At 36.3% G+C, this 23,822-nt stretch overlaps 1 protein-coding gene across 5 annotated transcripts in view; it reads left to right on the top strand.

The window, feature by feature from the left end:
• LOC127639989 (EGF-like repeat and discoidin I-like domain-containing protein 3) overlaps positions 1–23,541 on the top strand; it is a 325,228-nt gene extending 301,687 nt beyond the window's left edge. For all 5 annotated transcript variants that reach the window (XM_052122382.1, XM_052122366.1, XM_052122373.1 and 2 more), the window contains 2 exons: positions 908–1,063; positions 21,332–23,541. In XM_052122382.1, coding sequence (XP_051978342.1) covers positions 908–1,063; positions 21,332–21,481 — 306 coding nt within the window. In that variant the 3' untranslated portion in view covers positions 21,482–23,541. The remainder of the gene's footprint in view (positions 1–907; positions 1,064–21,331) is intronic.
• Positions 23,542–23,822: the final 281 nt, after the last annotated feature.

The following is a 23,822-nucleotide window of genomic DNA, read 5'->3' as shown; positions in this document are numbered from 1 at the left end:
ACAGTTACACAGTTGCCAAGTAAGAGAATTCGATTTTCTACTGAAATTGTATATATACATTTATATATTAATGACATTTTCTACTGATATTTCATTTTACTAATAAAGTTATACAAATCATTCCACTGAAATGACTTGCTACAATCAAGCTCATGTGTTAATACCCCCATTAGTTTCATCACAATAAATAGGCCTGTTTTACAAATCTTTAACCATTTTCCCATAAATGTGTCATATATCACTGAAAGGGAGAATCTCTGCTTTAATGTGGTATATGGCACATAGTCAGGATATGTATGCTTGAAATGTGTTGCAGTTTTAAAATAAGCTTGTTTTTAATTCCTCAAAAAGATGATTTTCTGAGCCCGAAATTCAGCAAATATTTGACATAGCCTTACTCAGTCAATATTAAATATATCAAGGTTATATTTTCACAGAATGTTCTTTACATTATGTAGCATGATTTTATGTAGAAAACAGTGAATCACAACAAAATTACTTTAGCTAGGTTTTCACAGGCACAATTTATGTATACAGTGAATTTCAAGCAAAAATCAATGAAACACAGCACATTGTTTTTTTTTTTTGTTTTTTTTACCTTTCAACATAAATAAAATAATCGGAGTAAAAAAGAAAAAGAAATGAATTATAAATTATTAACCAAATGCAATCTGTATCACATACTGCGGTGGTCAGCAATCACAGTTCTGCTGAGCTGAAATAAAATGCTATTTCTTATTGCCCTCTTTGCTGTGAATAATTAATGATATCCACCAAACACATTTACAGTACATTTATAAATGATTGTATAAGAGAAGAGAGAAAGACTGGGGGCAAATGGATAAGTCAAGTAATCGCTAGTATCTCTTATTGATAGAAGAGCTCTCTCTCTTCCTGTGTTTTTCAGGTTGACATGCTTCGGCCAACAAAAATCACAGGAGTCATTACCCAGGGGGCTAAAGACTTTGGACATGTTCAGTTTGTTGGCTCCTACAAGGTGGCCTACAGCAATGACGGAGAGAGTTGGCTTATATATCAGGATGAAAAACAGAAAAAAGACAAGGTAGGTTATTTCTCTCCTACAATCAAATATCAAAAACGTGTATTATTGTGAGACTAAAAGGACTTTTATTTTTGGACCAAAGACACGTTTACCAACACTCAAGGTTGATCTGAATAACTTTTAAAAACATAAAGAAACTTTTGTTTCTTTTTGAGTCAAATGTGACTCTCTTCAAGTCATGTTCTGCAAACATAAACACTAGATCAGGGTTTCCCAAAATGTTTTTGTCTTATGTTCCCCTACATTTCTCATCAGTAAGGCTCTTACTGTACAACTTAAAGTGAATTAATAATCACCTCCTTTCCTGGTTAAGGGCTGTGAATTCTCATATGCTCTGTCAGGCCTCTTCCAAGACACCTAGCCATACTCTTACTTTCTCTGTCTCTATGGCCTGCCTGCAAACAGATAATGGTCCAATCTGACAGGTCTAAGCATAATTATGCCAGAAACCCCTCCAGTGGGTTACAATCTTCCAATCCATTGGCTAGATCCTATCTTGTAAGGACATGTTAAATCTCCCACTACTCTAACCTAGCATTGAAGCAGTCAAATTAAGTGTTATCAGCACTCAGTGTAGATATGTAAATTCTGAATTCATTTTGAATATACTGTACTTCTGAGTTTTGTTTTTTTGTTTTTTTCAAGTAGTTTATCAATTGAATTAATTTGTGACTTGCTTATTTAACCTGACAAATGTTTAGTTTGCCCTTCATAGATAAACATTACTTTGGAATCAGGACTGTAAAACCTAATTATGACAAGAGATTATAAAGAAACATGGCTTCTTGCATTGGACATATGGCTCTTTGTGACCTCAACATTTCAGTGGATGTTTGTCATATAGTCCTATCTCACAGTTCAAATGTTAATTTGAGTGATTTTTAGTGTTGGATGCTGTCAAAATATGAGTGTACAGATGTGCTATAGAAAGGAAAGAAAATTTGTGAGTATTGGTTGGCACAGGGTCAGCACCTTGGCAACCCTTCAGATGAAAATGTGGAATGTTATAGGTAGCCTCCTCACATAGCGATGTGTGTTTCTCATTTCCTGAAAAATTCTCACATGGCATGAGTTTTCTCATTTTTGCTTATTTTCTAAGCTCCAAATAAAGTATCTGATGAAAGCTCCATTTAACCGAACACTTTTATTTTTTTATTTAATATGTGTCCATGTTTATAGAAGCATTTAAATGAGACACATGCTGTCCTGTCAATAGACTATGTGTAGCTACTGTAAAACATTGACCATAGTGACATTAAAAGGTGTCATCAATTACTACATTCCTCATTCTGTGAATAGAATACATATGTGATAGTGCTGCACGATTAATCATATCGCAATCACGATGTCAGTCTGTACAATTATATGATGGCAAATGCTGCAATTTTATTAAATAAATACGTACATGTGTGGACGTGACAGCCCATTCTCTCGGAGAGCTGTTTGCCCATTTTCTACACCGCTAATAAAAAGATGACCAGTCAGTCTCAGTTTAGGGAGTGGCACGTGTGGTCATGTGAGTTTCCGGTGTTAAACTTGGAAATCAGGTGAAGATGGATGCAGAGCTGTCCGATACTGAACTGGTGGTCAGAAAAAATAACACAGAAACACAGATCACAGCTTGGTGATATGTCTTTATTATATTTATATATATACACACAACAACAACAACAACAACAACATTTTTAGTGGTTTGATTGAGTAAACCACACAAGTACATGTTACATCCTGCTTAAATGTCCCTGACAATCTTATTTTCGTGAATTTGTATGTTCTTATTTATTGTTCTATTTTATTTAGGTGTAATATTGAGAAAGTTTGCAGTAATGCAAAGGTATTAATTAATTTCTTAAATTTTTTAACATTTGAAAACACTGTGTATTTGTAGTTGTTGCTAGTTTGAATGTTTGAGTTGAAAAATACAATTTCAGCATTATCAGTAATCTATTTGTGCATTTTCCTTGATAACAAGCAAGTTGACTCATGATACTATTTGTTTATCGCCTTATACCAGCAGGGGGCGTGGGCGGGCCGTGGGGGCGTGTTTATAATTTTATTACCTTTGTTTTATAACAAATATTCAATCAACTATCATAAACTATGCATCATTTGAAAGCTAAAACACTCAAGAATCACGTTCAGAACTTGTTTTTGCAATCAATACACCAGAGAGGAAAGGGTTAAATTAAATGCTGACAGACCGACCCTGTAAATATGAACAAAATGAATGGCAATACTTATCTTTCATCTCCTGTGGTTCAGATCAGTTCGGACGAATCCAAGAAACACCAGCATACATTTCAATGTAAGGGTCTACTCTTCAAAATGCATCCCACTTTTTAATCCAAAACAACAAAAAAATAGGGAAAAAAACGAAATATCCTCCTCAGTTTTCATGAGCGCTTCCAGTTAGAGTAATCCATCATGTTCACTTTCAATGTAATATTGATTCTAATTTGTATTCCAATGTTCAAAAACCATCTCTCCCCCGTAGTTTGGACTGTTTCCGATAAAATGAGCCATTCCCTGTTTCTCTCCTTCAATCACAGGCTCTGTAATGACCAAAATATGAAGGGAGCGCAACAACAGGCTGCGGGACCTGTCACTCTCGCACCTCGGTTTTTGACTGGCTAAAAGCCACCCAATGTCTGGTCAGCAAAATTTTGATGGATGGGAGTATTAACCAACTAAAACACGATTGCAGTGATTGACAGTTTGCTTAGTTTACCTCAGAAGATCTGTCTAATACATAGGTCTAATATACAAGTGCGTCCACTCGTGCGCTCTTCGTCATTTTACGCACAGCGCGCACAGTTTTTACCATTGTTTTGCTACACGGAGCTCGTTTCAACGCGCGGATTTATTCTAACATTATATCTAACAATCTACATCATGGATCGTCGACTGAAGAGGAGTTTTTGTGGTGTTGAGAGTGTTTTGGAGGAGGTAATGAGGAGTAGTGACGAAGAACAGCAGAAAGACGCAGAAACAGACATCTTAGACAGAGAGAGCACGGTGTCGAGTGTCGATTCGGCTGAAGAGGAGATGTTTCTCCATGGACTCGATCCCGTATTAGATCGGTAAGTTGAAACACATCGTCTTGAGTTTTTATGTTTATGAAGTATTGGCAGTTTTTCTGTTCATATCATGTTTTTGATTATAAAATGACTAGCAAAGACACGAGGCTACACAAGTAGCTAGGTGATAGCTGTATATTATACATAAAGACATAATATTTATATCACACACACACACACATTATATTTATGATGCATATAATATAACAAAAATATCTTTATCTTTATCTTTCCTGTCTTTCAGTGGCTTTGGTTTCCAGTTGGTAACAAACCTTGTTAGTGACTGACTTGGATCAACATAAATACTGTAAATACTGTAATTGCTTTTTTTTTTCTTTAGTAATTGGATATTTATTATAATTATCAGTTTATTGTAATTTATTTGTGTAAAAAACACTGTTGCAATTACAAATGTTGTTTTCTTTTTATATAATTTATTAATTAGTTGTAAAACGATCACTTTTGAAATGCATACATGAAGTGAGTTTTTTTTGTTTCACTGTTTTTGCTATCAGAATTGTTCAAAATAAAGAGTATTTTGTTAAAATGTTAAAATGTTGTGCTGAAATCATTTTTTCTTGTGTGGTTTGATGAGCAGAACATGTAGTATGTAGTATGTAGCGTTTACTCCTTATGTCATTTGGTTACCAGATGTCCATTTGGAGTCTCCAAATGGCCTTTTGGAAAGGACGCCTAGACTTTCCCTGAATAAAAGCTTACAGAAACTACATTTTTGGGAGTATCATCTTTAAATTTGAATCAGAACATGGTCAGACATTCAGTTTTATCTTTATGGTGTTTTTAGGCCTTTAACATAAAAGTCTGATACATTTTTCGCTAAATGAATTTCATTCATAGAAATCGTGAGTCACTTTCATGTAAATTTGACCTTGTTTTACTCTGTTCCTATGCTACTTTTGAATTAATATGACTCTTGGGTAACAAAGTTTCAAGTGTCTAGTTTAAAAAAATATCAGAGTTATGAATGTGGAGCATATGGTTTAGGAGCTACAGACATTTGTATTTGGGTATGTCATTTTCAGAAAATTCTCAAAAATAGGGGTGCTGGTTAAGAGGGCAATATTAACCTCAATAATCGCAATATGACATTTTCCTCAAATCTTGCAGCCCTAATATGTGATCAGTAAAAGTAGCAGTTTGAGTGAAAAAATTGTGCAAAACTTGATGATTTTGATCACTAAATTGTTACATCATGTGTTGTTCTAAAAGCAAAAAGAAAGAAGTGAAACATGGAATATAGGCTGTCATTCACTCAGAATGACCAAAGCAAAGCAGGCGCCTTTACTCTCGTGATTAACCTAAAGTGAAGTGCCGCCGTCTCGTGATAAACGAATGGCTGGCATGCGCTGCACGAATCTTTTTGGTATACTGCAGTCTTGTCACATTTTTTACTTTTTGTTTAGCCCCCGATTCAGCTCAAGAAAACATGCTTCGTGATCATGAGGAAGGATTGCATCAAGAGGTGATTACCCCTCCACGGTGCCAATGCTGGCACATATGCCGTAGGTTGCCGACCTCTGCTGTAGAGAATGTGTAATTTGTCATGTTTACACACTATATGTGGCCATTGTATGCACCAGTTACCATCTGTCATTGTGTTTTATAGACTTAATCTGAAAACTCACATAACATGCTCTTTGAAAATGTAAAGAAATCTACAGAAAAAAAAAATGCCATTAAAAAAGGTGAAGCACCAGGTCACACCCATCATAATTTGACCAATGGCAGTTAGAAAGTGTTTAACCCCATTATGGTATTTGGTAATTTTTGACCAAAATAAATTTGAGTGTCTATTTCCACCCCGGTGTAAATAGCATCTGACACAGAGGGCAGCTATTTCAACCCTAATAGCCTGGTGGAACCACAGAAATATACAACAAACTAACCAATATAAGTCGCTGCAGTGGCGTGGGGTGTAAAGATGGGGTGTGATTGTGTTCTGTTGTTCTAACAACCGTTGTTCGAATCTTTGTTTTGTCCCACTCTTTTTCCCATCCCATTTCCTGTATCCAATCTTAATATTTCCTTTAATACTAAAAGTAATAGATAAAAATCTATATAGATTAAATGTTGATATCATCACAGTGATTTGGTCACGGTGAATGTCGAGGAGTGCAGAAGAGGGTTTGATCAGGAGGTGGGGTCTGTCGATCGCAGTCATTCCGGTGTAATACCATGGTCATTATAGTAAAACTAAGGTTATATTTTATAAGGTAAGGTTATGTTTAGGGGTAGGGGTTAATGTAGTTTGTCTGTGGTACTCTAAATAAACACAATAAACACACTGCAGTGATGCCCATATATTGTATGTTAGTATTTAAATATGGGTGCAAATAGTATCTGAAACTATTTGCACCAGGGTGTAATTATGGACAAGGTGCAAACAATATTTCCGACTATTTGTACTGGTTTGTAAAAAGCATATACCATTATTTGCACCACGGTGCATATAGCATCTGCCAATACATTTTGCAAAATATATATTTTTTTATATATAATTGAAAGTTTGAAATTGCAAAATGTTTACTCTTATTCTTCTATACTCTAAATTAATTTTTACAGTTTTGCAGTTCATTTCTGATTCTTGATGTTCATTTTCTTAACATTATTGTGCATTTACTTTTAATTATTAAATTATTATATTTTAAATAAATTATTGGTAGAAAAATGCTTATTCTGTGTCTTTGTATATCCAAGATCAGGTTTGATTGCAAGCAATAATGGCATTAACTGCAAAAACGGATGCTTCAAATATATTTTAAAATGCTAAACAGTGATATACTGTCAAAATACTAGTTTGGTAATGTCCAAATATATATCCAAATGCATACTGTGTGATAAAATATAAAATGAGGTTACAAGACATCAGACTACACAGTAGGTGGCTACAGCCATCTTCTGACGTAATATGGTTTTCAAGTCATGTTATTTATATTTTGGTCACCAGATAGCAGCAATTTACCTCCAATTTATATTACAGTCTCATATTTTCTTCATGTTTCAACTTGTAGAAGTGTAGGTTCTGAATTTTTAATTTTTTTTTTTATCTCAAAAACATATTGTTTGAAATGATGTCACACCCATTCATCAGTTTCACTGTTGTGCCCTAACATAGTTATAATGATAGCAACATTTCGCACTTTAGCGTTTGCCCATGAACACACGTAGTCGTAAAGTGTCCTGTCGATCCGCACTTAAAAATCTTGCCATAAATAGTAGGTCATCCTGGTATTTCTTGCTTACTGCTTCATGAATACTGTATTTCGGACATACTACTCCATTGGCATACTGTATTGGCATACTATATATGAATATTCGGACATAGCGATTGTGATAGGCACAGCCATGCACAGGTCAGTTTCAAGGGGTTATTTAGCAAGTGAATAGAATTATTCCATCCTGGTGCGAGGGTTCAGTGGCACATTAGATGGCTGTAAGTAAGATCACGTCCCATGATTAGCTGCCAATAGATCCCCTTTCCCCAGTTAGGCATGTATCCGCATTCCCTTGGTGACCATTCAAGTGGACATGAAGCTCTGGGGCCAATGCTAGTTTTGATTGTGCTCTATATTATACAAAAATGGCAGTTTGATTAGCAGCATCTTATAAGCTTGGAAGATTGATATCAGCTTTTGAGTGAAGGTTGAAAAAAAAATTATTGGATTCCCTTAATAGCAACACAAGGCAATATAGGGAAATAACAGATGTGCCCTATTGTGTCATCCACATTGCTTTCAAATCATGACTTACCACTAGGAAAGGTATATCCCCTGACCTCTTTTGATTGTAGATGTCCTTGATGAGCTCATTGGAGAAATCAATACTTTGGAAACATTGCCCAATGGTTCAAATAGAAGGCACAGACCAGAACAGATTGGAGGGGAAAAGTATAACTTTTTCATCCAGTAAGCAGGGAGTTTAAGTGAGGCTTAGTCACCCAGAAAGGGCGCCAACTTTATCAGTAGAAATGTATTAAGTAGAGTACCTCAGAATTTTACAGGTGCTCCTCTAAAATGCCTGTATTAGATATCTATGGACGGTTTTAGCAGTTTTTTTTTTTTTCATTTTAAGCCCTTTTCAAACATGATGGAAACCACTAGTGGTCTTGGTCTTCTGCTCAGAGTGACCTCATTGTCAGAGAGTGGACTTCCAACAAATTGTTCTACTCTTACATTATTTGCCATACTTGTAGTATAAGGTGAGGCCAAGTGAACACTGCAAGACCAAAGCTTGTCATTCTTTTATGTTCCTGTTTTTGACTTGTCTGTAGACCCAATTTTACTGCTGAAATTGTCTGAGCTTACTGAAATTTTAATCACTACCCCAGTGGCTGAAGCTGGAAGTGTTGTTAAACATATGGGCACGTGTGAGCTAGACTGATTTCACAGTGAATTCGCAAACAGTAGATTTAATTTTTTTGAGTTAAACTTGGTCGGTCCAGTTTTTAGGTGAAATGGCCATAGCGGGGCGCAAAAAAGCAAGCTGTAAAGCAAGTTGTTTTTGGATGTAATACAGTGAAGAGGAAAGCACATATTGTCTCTACACCCAAACCTAAACCTAAACCCAAATCCTAAACCTAACAGTCAGTTGGGTAACATTTTTATATTAGAGTAGTGGAACATCCAAATCACACTCATCACTGATAATGCAAATGTGATTACTTCCTGATTTCAACATGAGGGAGAACTCAGGTATCCCACGCGGCTGATATCACACCCAGGGTTGCGTTGACAGAAAATTCTCCGTCATTTACCGATTTTGTTTTTATAGCCATTGACGGATAATTTCAAATGCTTTCTGTTTTTTGTCAGATGAAATAAGAAACAAGAAAACCACTTAAACCTAGTGCATCAGTTTTGATTTCACATGATCTCTCTTACTCCTGCGCAGTGTGTGTGCCCTGCCCCCATTTATTGCCTGGTATTAATATGCGTTTAGGGCAACCCATTCACAAGTGGACAGGCACCATCTCCATTTACAGACACATTACAATTTACACCTGATCGTATATGTTTCTTTTGACCACATCTTTTCAGATTTCATGACTGCATACATCAATCATTGCAATATGTCAATATGTTACTGCATGATAATAAAATGCAAAAAGTATTAGAACAATAAGAAAGCGTGGAAATATGGCTTACAATTTCTGCTAAATATACTTGCATTTAATCTTAGCTGAAACATGACATTTAGAGCAGAAATCTCCATTATTTAAATGGAGAACCTGTTTTGACTGAGCTGAAGTGCTTGATATGGCACACTGAAGTTCCGTTTCCGACCAGACGGTTAGTTCCTTTTCAAGCCACACGTAACTGGCAATATTGAAATATCATGGGCACTATTTTAGGTGAGCAAGCATTAAGTGCATCGCTATGCCATAAGTCATACGGGCAAAGTCAGTGGGCACAGCCATGACGTTTTTGTATTTTCGTGCAAGCATGCACTAAGTCTAGGCTCAAGTGGATTTGGCAAAATCAGCCGTGCAATGCGCAAATGGGCTTTATCCGGGGCCAGTTGCATAAAACTGTTTTATACTAGTCTTTCAAGTTAGTCGTCTAAAATGTTGGTCTTAATTTTTTCAGTCAGTTACATAAAAACCTAGATCAGTCTAATTTAAGACCAAAATGTAAGCCAGCAGACCCCAATGCTAACTTGTTTACATTTTATGTTGCCATGGAAAATAACTGTCAGCTGAGCCAGTGGGGGCTTCAGTTGAGGGCTGAAAGGGGCTTGAGTTGAGACTTTGAAGTAGACTTTGACTTCTACGATGGAAACAAAACTTGTTGTATTTTTTTAATTATTTGAGTTAAAATCACTAAATTTGTTCATTAGAATACATTTTGAAGCACTGCATCCTCTAATAAGCAAATATTTTCAGCGAAAACTATCAACTGCATTTCTTACTTTTCTCACAATGCAATGCAAATTAGACTGTCTTACTAAAGACATCTGTGAGCTTGTTTTATGCAACAGGCTTTCTATGGCATATATAGTTAGTCAAACTAATTGTTAGACATGGTCTTAAGTTAATGGCTATGTTTATGCAACCGGCCCCAGGTGTAATTTAATTCTGATATTTTCTCTGCCTATTCCACTGTCTGCATCCTATTATATAGTCCATTCTCTTAAGCACCATTGATATAAACAAATACAGCGCATTCATTAGAAGTTGGTAGTGTAACAGACTGTATGCCATGAATTAGAAGAATTTAAATTTAAGCTATTTTGTGCATTAACTGCATCCTTAATAATTGTCGTGCATATACAGTATCTATGACAGCGACATGCTCCTTTTATAAGCATGAAAAATGGCATTCTCATCAGAAATTGGATGTAGACTCCATTAAATTACAATTAATGTATGTATTATTTATCATTTTCATCTCCTGACACACAAATCATGGCTAGTATTAACAGTAATTGTTTCAGCAAGCATTTCACTAATGGTGGTTTATTTAAAAAAAAAAAAATATATATATATATATATATATATATATATATATATATATATATATATTTAAACACAAACAGATTAAACAAATAATATTTCTAAATTTGAATTACACTTCAAACGAAATTGAAAATAGTGGTAAGTGGTAAAAAAAAATCATACAAATTCAAAAACATTTTACTCTCTCCAACTGCTTCCACCAGCCAGTTTTTAATTATATAAATACAATTGTAAATTTAAATGTAGTAGTAATAATAATAACAATAATAATAATAATAGAAACATAAACCATGACCTATAGATTGTTTCACACAATTCTCAACATTTTTTGTTTCATATAAGACGGCTACAAATCTGATCATCAGGGACATTATTTCATGTTCCACTACACAGTATATTCAGAGTTTGGACATTAACTTTATTACCACCTGCTGGTGGAATATCCAAACTGCAAATGCAGGAACTGAGTTTAACTCTTGTGCAGTCAGAGTAGAGTTAGAGTACAGAGAGAGTATGCTCGATTCGTGGGACTTAGTGCATACTATACAATTTTCACCCTCACACTTGTTTCAAAATACAGTTGCTAGAGTCAAAAATATATATATAGGATACTGCATGTACTGTATATGCCAATATAATGGATGCTACACCCCTGAATGTAGCCTCAGAATTTATGAAATGAAAAAAAGGATGATAGATAAAAGAAGACCATGACAGAAATTTTACAGCTCAGTCCGTTAGAGTGATGAATAAAAATGTTTTCTAGTGCAACCGTCTCTGTTATGTGGAACGTAATCCTGGTTCCCTGAGTGGGAACGAGATGCTGCTTAATCACTATGGGACACGTCAGAGTCACGTGGTCAGAAGCCCTTATACAATCATGCCAATTTATTGGCTGATGGCACTTCAGCGACGCCCCTAGGGAGCTACGTCACGGGCTCTATAAAGGCACTCGCTTTTGCGCCATCAAGTTGGAGTTTCTGCAAGAAGGCACAAGCCTATGGAGCTGCTAGAGAATATGGCCAGCTATGCAGCGTCTCATCCCACTCAGGGAACAAAGGTTACGTTCCACGTAACTGAGATGTTTCGTTTCATAGGAATTCGAGCAGCATAATCAATATGAGAAAGATATACGTTCACCCCATGCCAACAGTAGATGCCAACTGTCTAAGTTGATATGGCAAGCATATAGCGCTGCACAAGCAAGCTAAAGCGGCTGTATAAAAAGGAGGAATTTTGAGTTTACTCCTGTTCCAACAGAGAGAACCTGGGAACCAGGAGTCAAATCCTCATCCAGATTATACAGTTTAATCTAACAAATATATGTGGAGAGGACCACCCTGCCACCATACAAATGTCCTCCATGGACACACCTCTAACCAAAGCCCATGAGGACGCCTTGCTCCTCGTAGAATGGGCTCGAATACCCGGAGACAAAGGTAAACCGCATGTTTCGTAGGCACTTGAAATTGCATCAATAAACCAATGAGACAGTCTTTGCTTGGACACCAAAACACCCCAGTTGCGGCCACCAAAGCACACAAACAACTGCTCTGACTTACACCACTGGCTAGTATGGTCAACATAAACTTGCAACACCCAAACTGGGTAAGGCATGAACTCAAATTGGGGAGGATAGAAATCCTGAAAAATTATGTAGAAATAACCTTGGGCAACTAGCCCAAACGACGTCTTAACATGACCCTTGAATAGCCTGGTGCAAAATTCATACATAAGGGATTTATTGATGGGGCATGCAAATCACAGACTCTCTTAAACAATGCCATTGCCACTAGCAGGGCCATTTTAAGAGTCAAAAACTTTTAAATCAACCACAGCGGGGGATAAGCCATCATTCAAAAGAGGGGCCATACCCATGACTTCTACAAGTCTGGCTGGGGTTGCCAAATGCTGCCACTAGATTTGTAACCACTAGACGGTGAACTTGGCTTACTTTTGGCGGCTGCCCCAAAACTTGCTGCACAGCAAAGGGAAGCTTTCGCTCCTTCAATACTGTGGCTGGTTGAAGGGAATTTGATAATGTTTTTGCCTTTATTGTATTTAGGCATTAATGATGAGTGCACTGAAATGTTTATACAGAAGGGTCTGACAGAATAAAGCTTTTGCCTGGTATTTTGAATGGGGAAAGCATAGAACATTTAGGGGAATATTTATTTTAGAAAACTGGTTCGTCACAAAGGCCCCAGTATTTTTTTATAGGGGGACAACGTGTGGTGCTTATGTTCACTGTGTGTGCCGTGTACACTTGTGATTGATTGAACTTCAAATTCCATTATGCATGCGTCGAGACTGAATTTGGGATGCGTTTTTGATGCAAACTGCATCACCTATGATGGCGGAAATGAACGAGGACCCCAATCCTTCTGAGGGGGTGCAAAACTCTGACACCTTATGCAGCTCTCTGTTGCGAGGATAGCAAATGTAAACACACCAGAGCTGCAGTGAGCTTTTCTCTCTCTCTGTGAGGAAACATCTACTGGAACCTGATAGTCTGCTGTTTCACAGCACAGAATGTTTCCTCAACAGACTGGACTGCATCGCCGAACAGTCCTGATTAAGACACAGGGGCATTCATTAGAAAGCCCTTGTCCTTGTCACAAATATCCATGAGCGTAAGCCACAGATGGCATTCCGCCGCCACATGCCCATATTCCGACCAACAGCACGAGCAATCTGTTTGGTGGCTCTTAGTACCAAATCAGAAACTCAGTGTAGTTCCATGGTGGCCTCATCAACCAGCCGATCTCCCTGCCAGCATGTGCCGAAACCTCCTAACCAAAAACTGGTAGGACTTCTTCAACAAGGATGACGTCACCCTGCAAATATTTGAAAGAAGAGTAGGCCTCGATTTACATGTGGTCGCCAAAGAAGGAGAGTGATCCATCGCTGGGACCAAAGTATATCCGTGTTCTGAAGCTCGAAACACATTAGAAAATTTCAAGGCCAAATTATTTGTAATCCTGGCTGAGTAAGGTTGATCCCACAATGGAGGTCCGGGGAAAAATGGAGCAGCCTGCGAGGTGTAGCTGCAAAAACAGTCATCCAAGATAGAGTTACAATCCTCTGACTGCATTTCATCTGGCCAGTCCAGGTGTAATTTGTAATAACCTCCAGCAACTCCATAAATGTTACAAATGGTCTGGAAATGCGACTGCTAGGAGGCAAGGCTTCAGCTTGTCTGCCGCCGAAATCTTCAGAATCTGACGCTGCCGGGGAAATAGACATGGTATCCTCATCCTCAGTGCCGAAGGAAACAGCTGCGCAGGCCTGGTCGCACCACAGGGGAAGGAAACATGCTTGAACTGATGTAAAAATGTCTGATGGGAGATGCAATTTGTCAGTAACTCTGCATAATGGAGCTGTTATCAGGGTACTGGAACATTCAGAAGCAACATTCCGACTTCTCGTGTGATCATGTTGTGTGATCTCAAGTGTTTGGGTGAAAGGTCAACAAGGTGCCAAAAGTGAGTTGTTTTTGCTGTAAATTATGTCATACCATCAACAGTAATGTAAAAGTAATTGTTTATTATCCATACTTCCTAAACCCAATCCATAACCTAACTGTCAGTGGAATAAAATGTACATTTTACCAGTATCTCAAAGGTTGCTCGTGCAACACAATATCAGTAGCATTAGCGTGAAATTAGATAATTCTTAAAATTGATGCAAAAATGTCTGATGGTGATTGTCAGTAATTTATCATAATTTATCAGAGTTGATTTCAGGATAATATTAACTTTCGGAAGCAACATGTTGATTTCCTGTGTGATCATGTCGCTAAAGTCTGGGAGGAGATTGATTGTGTAATTGTGTAACCTAGTCTGTGATTAGTTGTGCAAAGTGCACCATCCCTATTCACCCCCTCATTTTCTCAGCTGCTTTTAACTCAAAAGGAAAATGCAGTATCAGATGGTAAAATACAGTATGTATTTTATTAGCCTTTCAATTTGGACCTGGTCTAATGGCAGCATCAGAGTTAAATTATTCTGGTTTTCAGAAATAGTGTTCTGAAGAGAATGGGACTTGAAGATGAAACTGAAAACACTACAACCTGCTATTTATTGTCTTTAGGTGAGATGAGCTCTGGAAACGTGGTTGCATTAGCTTGGATAGCCCTTTATGCTCCAGTATATTGACTAGCAGTCTCAAGGATCCCACTTCTAACACAGGTCTTTTTTTTCTTCTTTTTTTTATCACTGAACAGCCTCTTGATGATATGTTAGATTGTCACAGGAAGATAGAGGTCACTATGGGCTAATGCATAATTTCCTTATCTTCAGGCTCTTTATCAATAGTTGTAAGCTTGTCCTACCATTTTTATATCCATGTAAGCTTACATGCTTTAGAGTAATCTGCTGAAATGACCAATTAAGACCAATTTCCTTGCTGGTCCAGGCTAGTTTATGCTCATAAGTGCTGGTTTGGTCTTGTGTACCACCTTAACCAAACTTTATACCAAACTTTATACAAGCAAACCAGCCGATGAAACTGGTGGACCAACGTGCACTTTCAAATGAAGCTGATTTACCAAGGAAGTCTTGATGGTTAAGCTAATGCGCTTGTGGGAACACCAGCGCACCAGCATCCCATACTGGGGACCAGCATCCAAAACACAATATATATTGAGATTTTAGCAGGATAATGAAAGAAATATGTATCAGGTTTATATATGATTGCTTTCCTGCTGAGTCACATCAAATCTTCTCTTTTTTTTCATCGCTCAGGGGAAATAGGACAATTCCACCTGTGGAGTCCTCCCATCTGATCTATTGTTTGCTGTGCACAGCTTGTTCATCTCATCTGATACTATATAGATGAGTCTAAGAAAGAGAAAAGAGTGAATTATAATGGATAAAATGAAAAAGAAAATGGCATATTAAAAGCGAACGTGTCCTCATTTGGTCCTTGTCCTGACACATTGGGGTATGGGATGTCGACCTTTTGGGTAAATTACACTGCCTGCTAGGTCAATAACAGTTAATTTTATAGACAATATAGACAATTTCAAGAAAGGTGAAAATTCAGGCAATAACTCCATCATTAGTGACTTTTTAGCATATTTTCTTTAGCTGGTTTATAATGGAGCATAAAACACGTCACAAACCGTGATAGGCCTATTTGACAACACTTTATGTGAACATAAAAAAAAGTGTGAATAAGTAATAATAAAGTTCTGCATCACACCAAATATATCATATTTAGGAAATGCTGAGCCTTGCACTCAAATGCTGGCATATCCCACTAAAAAAGGTCAATGGAATTACCAGCTCTCATCACACAATGTCGCAGACACAGCTGATACAAAGCATGAGCAGATAAGCTCAGTACTCCCAATATGTACTGTGTGGGCAGTAATTTTAGATTGCATAACACTGAATATCATAAGTAATATACAGGTGAAACTCGAAAAATTAGAATATCGTGCAAAAGTTCATTAATTTCAGTAATTCAACTTAAAAGGTGAAACTAATATAGTATATAGACTCATTACAAGCAAAGTAAGATATTTCAAGCCTTTATTTGATATAATTTTGATGATTATGGCTTACAGCTTATGAAAACCCCAAATTCAGAATCTCAGAAAATTAGAATATTGTGAAAAGGTTCAGTATTGTAGGCTCAAAGTGTCACACTCTAATCAGCTAAACACCTGCAAAGGGTTCCTGAGCCTTTAAATGGTCTCTCAGTCTGGTTCAGTTGAATTCACAATCATGGGGAAGACTGCTGACCTGACAGTTGTGCAGAAAACCATCATTGACACCCTCCACAAGGAGGGAAAGCCTCAAAAGGTAATTGCAAAAGAAGTTGGATGTTCTCAAAGTGCTGTATCAAAGCACATTAATAGAAAGTTAAGTGGAAGTGAAAAGTGTGGAAGAAAAAGGTGCACAAGCAGCAGGGATGACCGTAGCCTGGAGAGGATTGTCAGGAAAAGGCCATTCAAATGTGTGGGGAGCTTCACAAGGAGTGGACTGAGGCTGGAGTTACTGCATCAAGAGCCACCACACACAGAGCGGGTCCTGGACATGAGCTTCAAATGTCAAGCGTCTTACCTGGGCTAAAGAAAAAAAGAACTGGTCTGTTGCTCAGTGGTCCAAAGTCCTCTTTTCTGATGAGAGCAAATTTTGCATCTCATTTGGAAACCAAGGTCCCAGAGTCTGGAGGAAGAATGGAGAGGCACACAATCCAAGATGCTTGAAGTCCAGTGTGAAGTTTCCACAGTCTGTGTTGGTTTGGGGAGCCATGTCATCGGCTGGTGTTGGTCCACTGTGCTTTATTAAGTCCAGAGTCAAGGCAGCCGTCTACCGGGACGTTTTAGAGCACTTCATGCTTCCTTCAGCAGACAAGCTTTATGGAGATGCTGACCTCATTTTCCAGCAGGACTTGGCACCTGCCCACACTGCCAAAAGTACCAAAACCTGGTTCAATGACCATGGTATTACTGTGCTTGATTGGCCAGCAAACTCGCCTGACCTGAACCCCATAGAGAATCTGTGGGGCATTGCTAAGAGAAAGATGAGAGACATGAGACCAAACAATGCAGAAGAGCTGAAGGCCGCTATTGAAGCATCTTGGTCTTCCATAACACCTCAGCAGTGCCACAGGCTGATAGCATCCATGCCACGCCGCATTGAGGCAGTAATTAATGCAAAAGGGGCCCAAACCAAGTACTGAGTACATATGCATGCTTATACTTTTCAGAGGGCCGACATTTCTGTATTTAAAATCCTTTTTTTTATTGATTTCATGTAATATTCTAATTTTCTGAGATCCTGAATTTGGGGTTTTCATAAGCTGTAAGCCATAATCATCAAAATTATATCAAATAAAGGCTTGAAATATCTTACTTTGCTTGTAATGAGTCTATATAATATATTAGTTTCACCTTTTAAGTTGAATTACTGAAATTAATGAACTTTTGCACGATATTCGAATTTTTCGAGTTTCACCTGTAGTTATTTAGGTTGTATTTAAATATAGTGTAGATGTACAAATACATATAGCAAGTGCAAATGGCTATTTTTCAATCCAAATATTGGCTATTTGTTATACAATTGCCTATATTTGCACACCTGACCGTGATATCAGTGGCACATCAGTTGAATTGCGCTTAACAATTGTGTTGTTAAGTCTATTAATTACACTCCAAAAAAAATTATTGAATAAATTTGAGCAAAACATTTGTGGGCACTGTATTTTTTATAAAATTTTGTATCGTATCTCAGCGTGAGGCTATGCATCATATCGTATAGGTAAATTAGCAAATTTTGACATGCCTAATAGATGGACGGATGAACGGACAGAGAGAGATGGAGTAGATATGTCTGTCTGGATTTGATTTCAATAGACATGATCAGATGTAATTCTCAGATCTTCCTACTGACAACCTTGTTTTGCCATGCTCCAGAAGGACTTGAGAAAGCCTTCCCACTTTGAGCATCACTCTAGAGTTTGTAACACTGATTCAGCTCCATGTGAAGGGCCCACTTCAAAGGACGTGATTATGAACTGCGCAGTCTTGCAGCTTGAAGAGGCTATGAAGTGATAAAGCATCCTCCCCTTGTGTTGGAACTCCAAAAGCTCTTACCACCAAATAGAATATCATCAGAGATACCTGATGTCTACTTGGATAATTCCCCATTTGTTTCTGCATATCAAAATATTTATTCATTCATCTAAAGACAACTTTCAGTTCCACGGCTTTGCAGTCATGAGTGGAGCAGTTCAAGGATTAGATTAAGCATTAAACATTAGGCAGAGATTCATAGGATGTCCCGGAGATGGATTTGTTGTTAATGTAATTAACTAAAATGCCGTACCAAGTCAGTGGTTTGAATTTTAGATAATGAGACCTTCTTCAAACTTCTGCTCAAATTGTTGTAGTTAACCCTCATGTTTTGTGGAGATGGAGGATGGAGATGTTCTGTAGCCAAAAACTCAAGGCATGTGTCAATACAGAAATGGGAAATAAGAAACCTGAAAAATATTTAGTAAAAAGTAGGAAAAATGTGTACTTTTTTCAATTATTATAATTTTTTGGTTTTCTAAAAAGAAGGGGTTTAGAGTCTGTCCATTCACTCTTTTCTTGTTTTGTTTTGTTTTGTTGAACTAAATGGAGGGTAGAGGTTTAGTTCACTGACAGTGTCACTTTAAACAAGGACAAAAAATAACATGCAATTTTTCTTTGGCCATAATCGATCAATCACAACACATAATGATAATAAGAAAATAATAAACCTAACCTGAAAAATATTCAGTAAAAAGTAGGAAAACTAGTCTCACATTCTCCTTACTTTATTTGGCTAGAATGGAACCACACAGATCTCATCTGGTTTATAAAATATTCATTAATACATAAATATTATATTATGAAATCATATCAAAATAAACCTAACTCTCATGTATCTAATTGGTTATGTGAATGTCTGAACAAGTCTCACTGTATTATTTGCATTTACAGCCAAAGTATGCAGCCCTTATCATTATATAAGCCTGATGGGGAATTCTTGCCATTGAAAGTATTTTCTGTGCACGTAGATGTCCTGGAAACACAGACATAGAGTATCTGATGAGGAGTTCAGTGAACAAGTTCATGTTTTGAGCTGCCCTTTTGCCTAATACATTGCTCTGTTTTGCGGTACATTGGTGAGAGTTGAGCTGTAAAACATGAGACAGTGTTCCATGGTGCAAAAGGGAATGCTGATTCTGAGTGTGAAAATGTGGGAGAGGGAGAGAGATAGAATATGTCAGCTTTATGTAATGTTTGTTTGTGTCATGTCTTTAGAGAAGCAGCCAGACACGCGGGAGCTCTGTGCTCTTATTGTTTGCTATCTACTGATGAACATTGTGCTGTCAGTGCTTTGAGAGAGCTCTTCCAAATGTGCCTTTTGAAGCCCACATGAAAACTTCTTTTGAACCAGCCTCTTTGCTGCTTGCTGTATTTTTCCTGTTTGCGATCTCTGAACTTTTTACCTTGAATGTACTTGAGCTTTGTTTGCCTTCAGCATCAATTCAGCACCACGCACAAGGTTTATTTATAAATGAACTGTACTGCCCTTACCTCCCTCTGTACTTTAAATATGCATTATTTGATTGATAGGCCTGTGTACATCTACTCGAGGAAATGCAAAGTCAGGCTTATTTTATAAAAGGAATAGTTCACCCAAAAATTACTTGCCCTCATGTTATTACAAACTCGTATGACTTACTTTGATAGGTGGTGTTTTAATGAATAGCACATCTTGCCAATAAAATGGCAGTGGATAGCGCCAATATTTAAAAAATGGACCCAAAAGAATCATAAACAAGTCCATGTGCTTAGTGTCATATTCCAACTCTTCTGAAGGTTTAAGACGTGTTATAGAGAGATACAAAATTCAAACATAATTTTCAGTGAAAATTTTGTCCTTTGCGTGTTCATAAGCACATGAGAGAAGCTTGTTCACAGTAGCACGCAAGATCACACAAGAACTTGAGTTGTGAAGGAGTAAAGGAGATTATCTCATGACGCTCTTGAATGCACAACAGATGTCACGATTTTCACAGAAAATGACTTCAACTTTGGGTTGTTTCTCAATAAAACATGCTGCATGATTTCGGAAGACTTCAAATATGACAAAGAGACCACTTTTTATACTTTTTAATCAACTAAGTCAAGTGAGGCATTATCCCCTGCCATTGTATTGAAAAGACAGACCGAGATATTCATTAAAACCTCTCATTTTGTGTTCTGCATAAGAAAGAAAGTCATAAGGGTTTGGAACAACATGAGGGTAAGTAAATTTTCATTTATTGGGTGAACTACACTGTAAAAAAAATCCTCTTGTTTTTAAAACAAAGAAATATGTAAAAAAAAAAAATACAGTAAAAATGTAAACAACTTTACAGAACAACCTGTAAATGTTACATTTGGCACTGGCACTGTAAACAAAAAAAATATATAAATATACATAAAACTCACAGTAAACAATTTACAGTAAAAAAAAATGACATAAACTTGATATTAGCCTTCTGAAACTGTAATAATCTGCTTTTTACTTTATAATGTATTTCTTAATCACATGATGATATGAAGATCATCAATAGTTTCACTTCCAGGAGTAATGACCAATAAACATGTAGAGACACACAGACACTAAACACCATCAGGGTAACACATGTGAGATTAAATAATGCAGTAAACATTAGCTAAATTACATCAAATATAATACAGAACACCCCAGTGTACGTAACTGATATTAAAAATAAAATGAAACAACTATTCCCATAAAATATAATGAAATGTATTGGGTCATGCAGGGAATTTTAGCTGTAATTTTAACAATAATTTACTGCAAATAGTACATGTACTCTCTTGTTAAACATAATGTACATTTTTACCATTAATTATACAGGAAAAGCTTACTTTTTACATCTAAAAAATTTAATTTTTACAACATTTTATTGTAAAAACTACTGTATTGTCTTTTAAAATATATTAAAACATTTTACTGTATATTTTACAGTTAAAATTCGTTAATTAATTAACAGTTTATTTCTGTAGCATTTTTACAGTATTTTACTGTTAAAATTACAGACATTTTTTACAGTGTAACCTTTAAATAACAGGAGAAAAAATCTGACTGTTCCCTGTGGAGTATATTTGATTTGGAAATAAAATTAATGTGTGTGTAATTCTGTAATTTTCCTTATCTGCAGGTCTTTCAAGGAAATTTTGATAACGACACCCACAGAAAGAACGTGATAGATCATCCCATCTATGCCAGGTTCATCCGAATCCTTCCGTGGTCATGGTACGGAAGAATCACTTTGCGTGCAGAGTTACTGGGATGCACAGAGGAAGAGTGAAAACCCCTAATAATTTTTCCCTTTGGTATACATTGGTCCATACTCAATATAAACTGTGCTTAAACATTAAAATTATATGAACATTTGTTTTAACAAAATTTTCCATTTTTTTCAATTATTATTATTTTTTGGTTTATCTAAAAAGGAGTGGTTTAGAGTCTGTCTATTAACTCTTGTTTTGTTTTGTTGAACTAAATGGAAGGTAGAGGTTTAGTTCACTGACAGTGTCACTTTAAACAAGAACAAAAAATAACATGCAATTTTTCTTTGGCCATAATCGATCAATCACACCACATAATGGAAAAGACAAACATTACTATATAAGTTTCTACCTTCTTTTTAAAAGCAGGTTTGACTCGCAGTGTGACAAAACTGACATACTAAAATATGTTGGTATTGTATTATATGTAAATCGCAAAGTAACTGCATGATGAATAAATTATACTACAAGTATAAAAATCAAGATGTATCAGTTCAAATTTCTCCAAATTAAGCATTTCATAGAACATCTTCATTAATCATTTCAAATTTGTATGATCTGTTTTCCTGTACTTTTCTATAGACACAGTTACATTCCACATAACATAATAACATACCATAAAAAACAAAAATAAATAAATAAAAAACAATGACACTACAGTACTGGAACCACACATACCTAGATTAGCAATTTTTCATACATAGACAACTGGCTTCCAAAGGCAATAGTCACAGGTACTTTTTTGTTCACTTGTTATTATGCAGGCAGTCTGTAACATAATCAGTTTAGTTTTGTTTTTGATTTTTTTTTTTTTCGAAAATATTGTCAATGGAAAGTACTCTTTTCGAAGCGTTTTTGTGTTGTTGTATACAATACGTATACTGTACATATTTGTCTAAGAATTTCAGATGTCTCTGTTTTTCTGGCTGATTGCCTATTACTTAACTATACTACTGTAATATTTGTGTTCTTGATTGTAAAACCCTCAGGATAGATGCTATCTTTTTATTACAATCATACAATTAAATATTACTTTGTTGGAATGCAAAGACCCTTTGAGATATCCCACATTTGTATGTGCTTGATAAGAAATGGAAAGGAAAATAACATACAAAATATGTGCTGTAAGGACTACACTAAGTGGGATTATTCTTGTTTTCCCCATTGCATTTAATAAAGGCACCAATTCAAGCAACATTCAAGGATGAAAAGATTAGATACAGATATGTATACAGCTGTTAATTATACATTGAAATATAGCTATTCGCTGAAAAGATGAGCACCAAGGGTTGTGAAATCACTGGAATGCATCATTTTATTTGCTACTCATTTGGAAATTAAGAAAATACAGTGCTGATGACAAATATATAATAGTTACATACAACAACCCATGTGCTGGGGAGGGGTGGGCTAGAATTACTTATACAGTCTTGAATGTGACATAAAAAGTAAAAATAAAAATGATAAATATTGTGTATACAGTACATGAATACAGCATATATCATACACAAGAATCAACATATACATCACATACAGTAACATTTTCTATCCGATAAGTGTTGGTTTCCCATGTTTATATAAGAGGTAATATAAGTATATTATATTATATTATATTATATTATACTTCTTGTCTAACATTTCCCTGTGTCTGTGAGGTTATTCTCTAACACTGTTCAGATGACTTGTGTGCACATTTAACAGTTTTGTATAGACTTTTTGAGGATGACTGTCTATGAAGTAAAAAAAAATAAGTCTAAATATGAGGTCCACAGGCACATTTTTAAAATAATACAAAATATGTATATTGGTGGATATACTGATATTTCAGCCTTTCCATTACATGTGCTATAAAAAGTGATTGTTTGATAATGTATAGAGCTCAATTCAAGAGACACCTAGTTGGTCACACTTTGTTTTTATTATTTTTTTTTCTGATGCTGTCAGCTTTTCAAAAATATGTCAGTTTTCTATTTTTGTTCATTCAAGGTCAAGCAAATGCTATATGTTAAAACATACCACAAAGGTGTAGAAAGGAGGACAGCCATTTCTACCAGTATAGACAAATAAAAAATAATAAAGCTGTGAAAAAAAGTTTTGATTTCTGTCTATATCTGATACATTTCAGAAAAAGTCTTGGTTACTGTCATAACATCCATTCCCTAATGGAGGGAACGGGACATTGTGTCGATGTAGTGACACTAGGGATCACTCTTGGGAGCCCCAAACACCTCTGATCTTTAAGAAAAGGTCAATGGGAACTGGCAAGTAGAATTTGCATGCCAGTCCACCGGACATATGGGTATAAAAGGAGCTGGCTCGAACCACTCATTCAGGCTTTGTGCTGAGGAGCCGAGACAAGGT

Source organism: Xyrauchen texanus, chromosome 4 (genome assembly GCF_025860055.1).
Source record: "Xyrauchen texanus isolate HMW12.3.18 chromosome 4, RBS_HiC_50CHRs, whole genome shotgun sequence".
Lineage (NCBI taxonomy): Eukaryota > Metazoa > Chordata > Actinopteri > Cypriniformes > Catostomidae > Xyrauchen > Xyrauchen texanus.
Note: the sequence above shows the minus strand (reverse complement) of the source record. Positions and strands in the feature narration are given on the sequence as shown.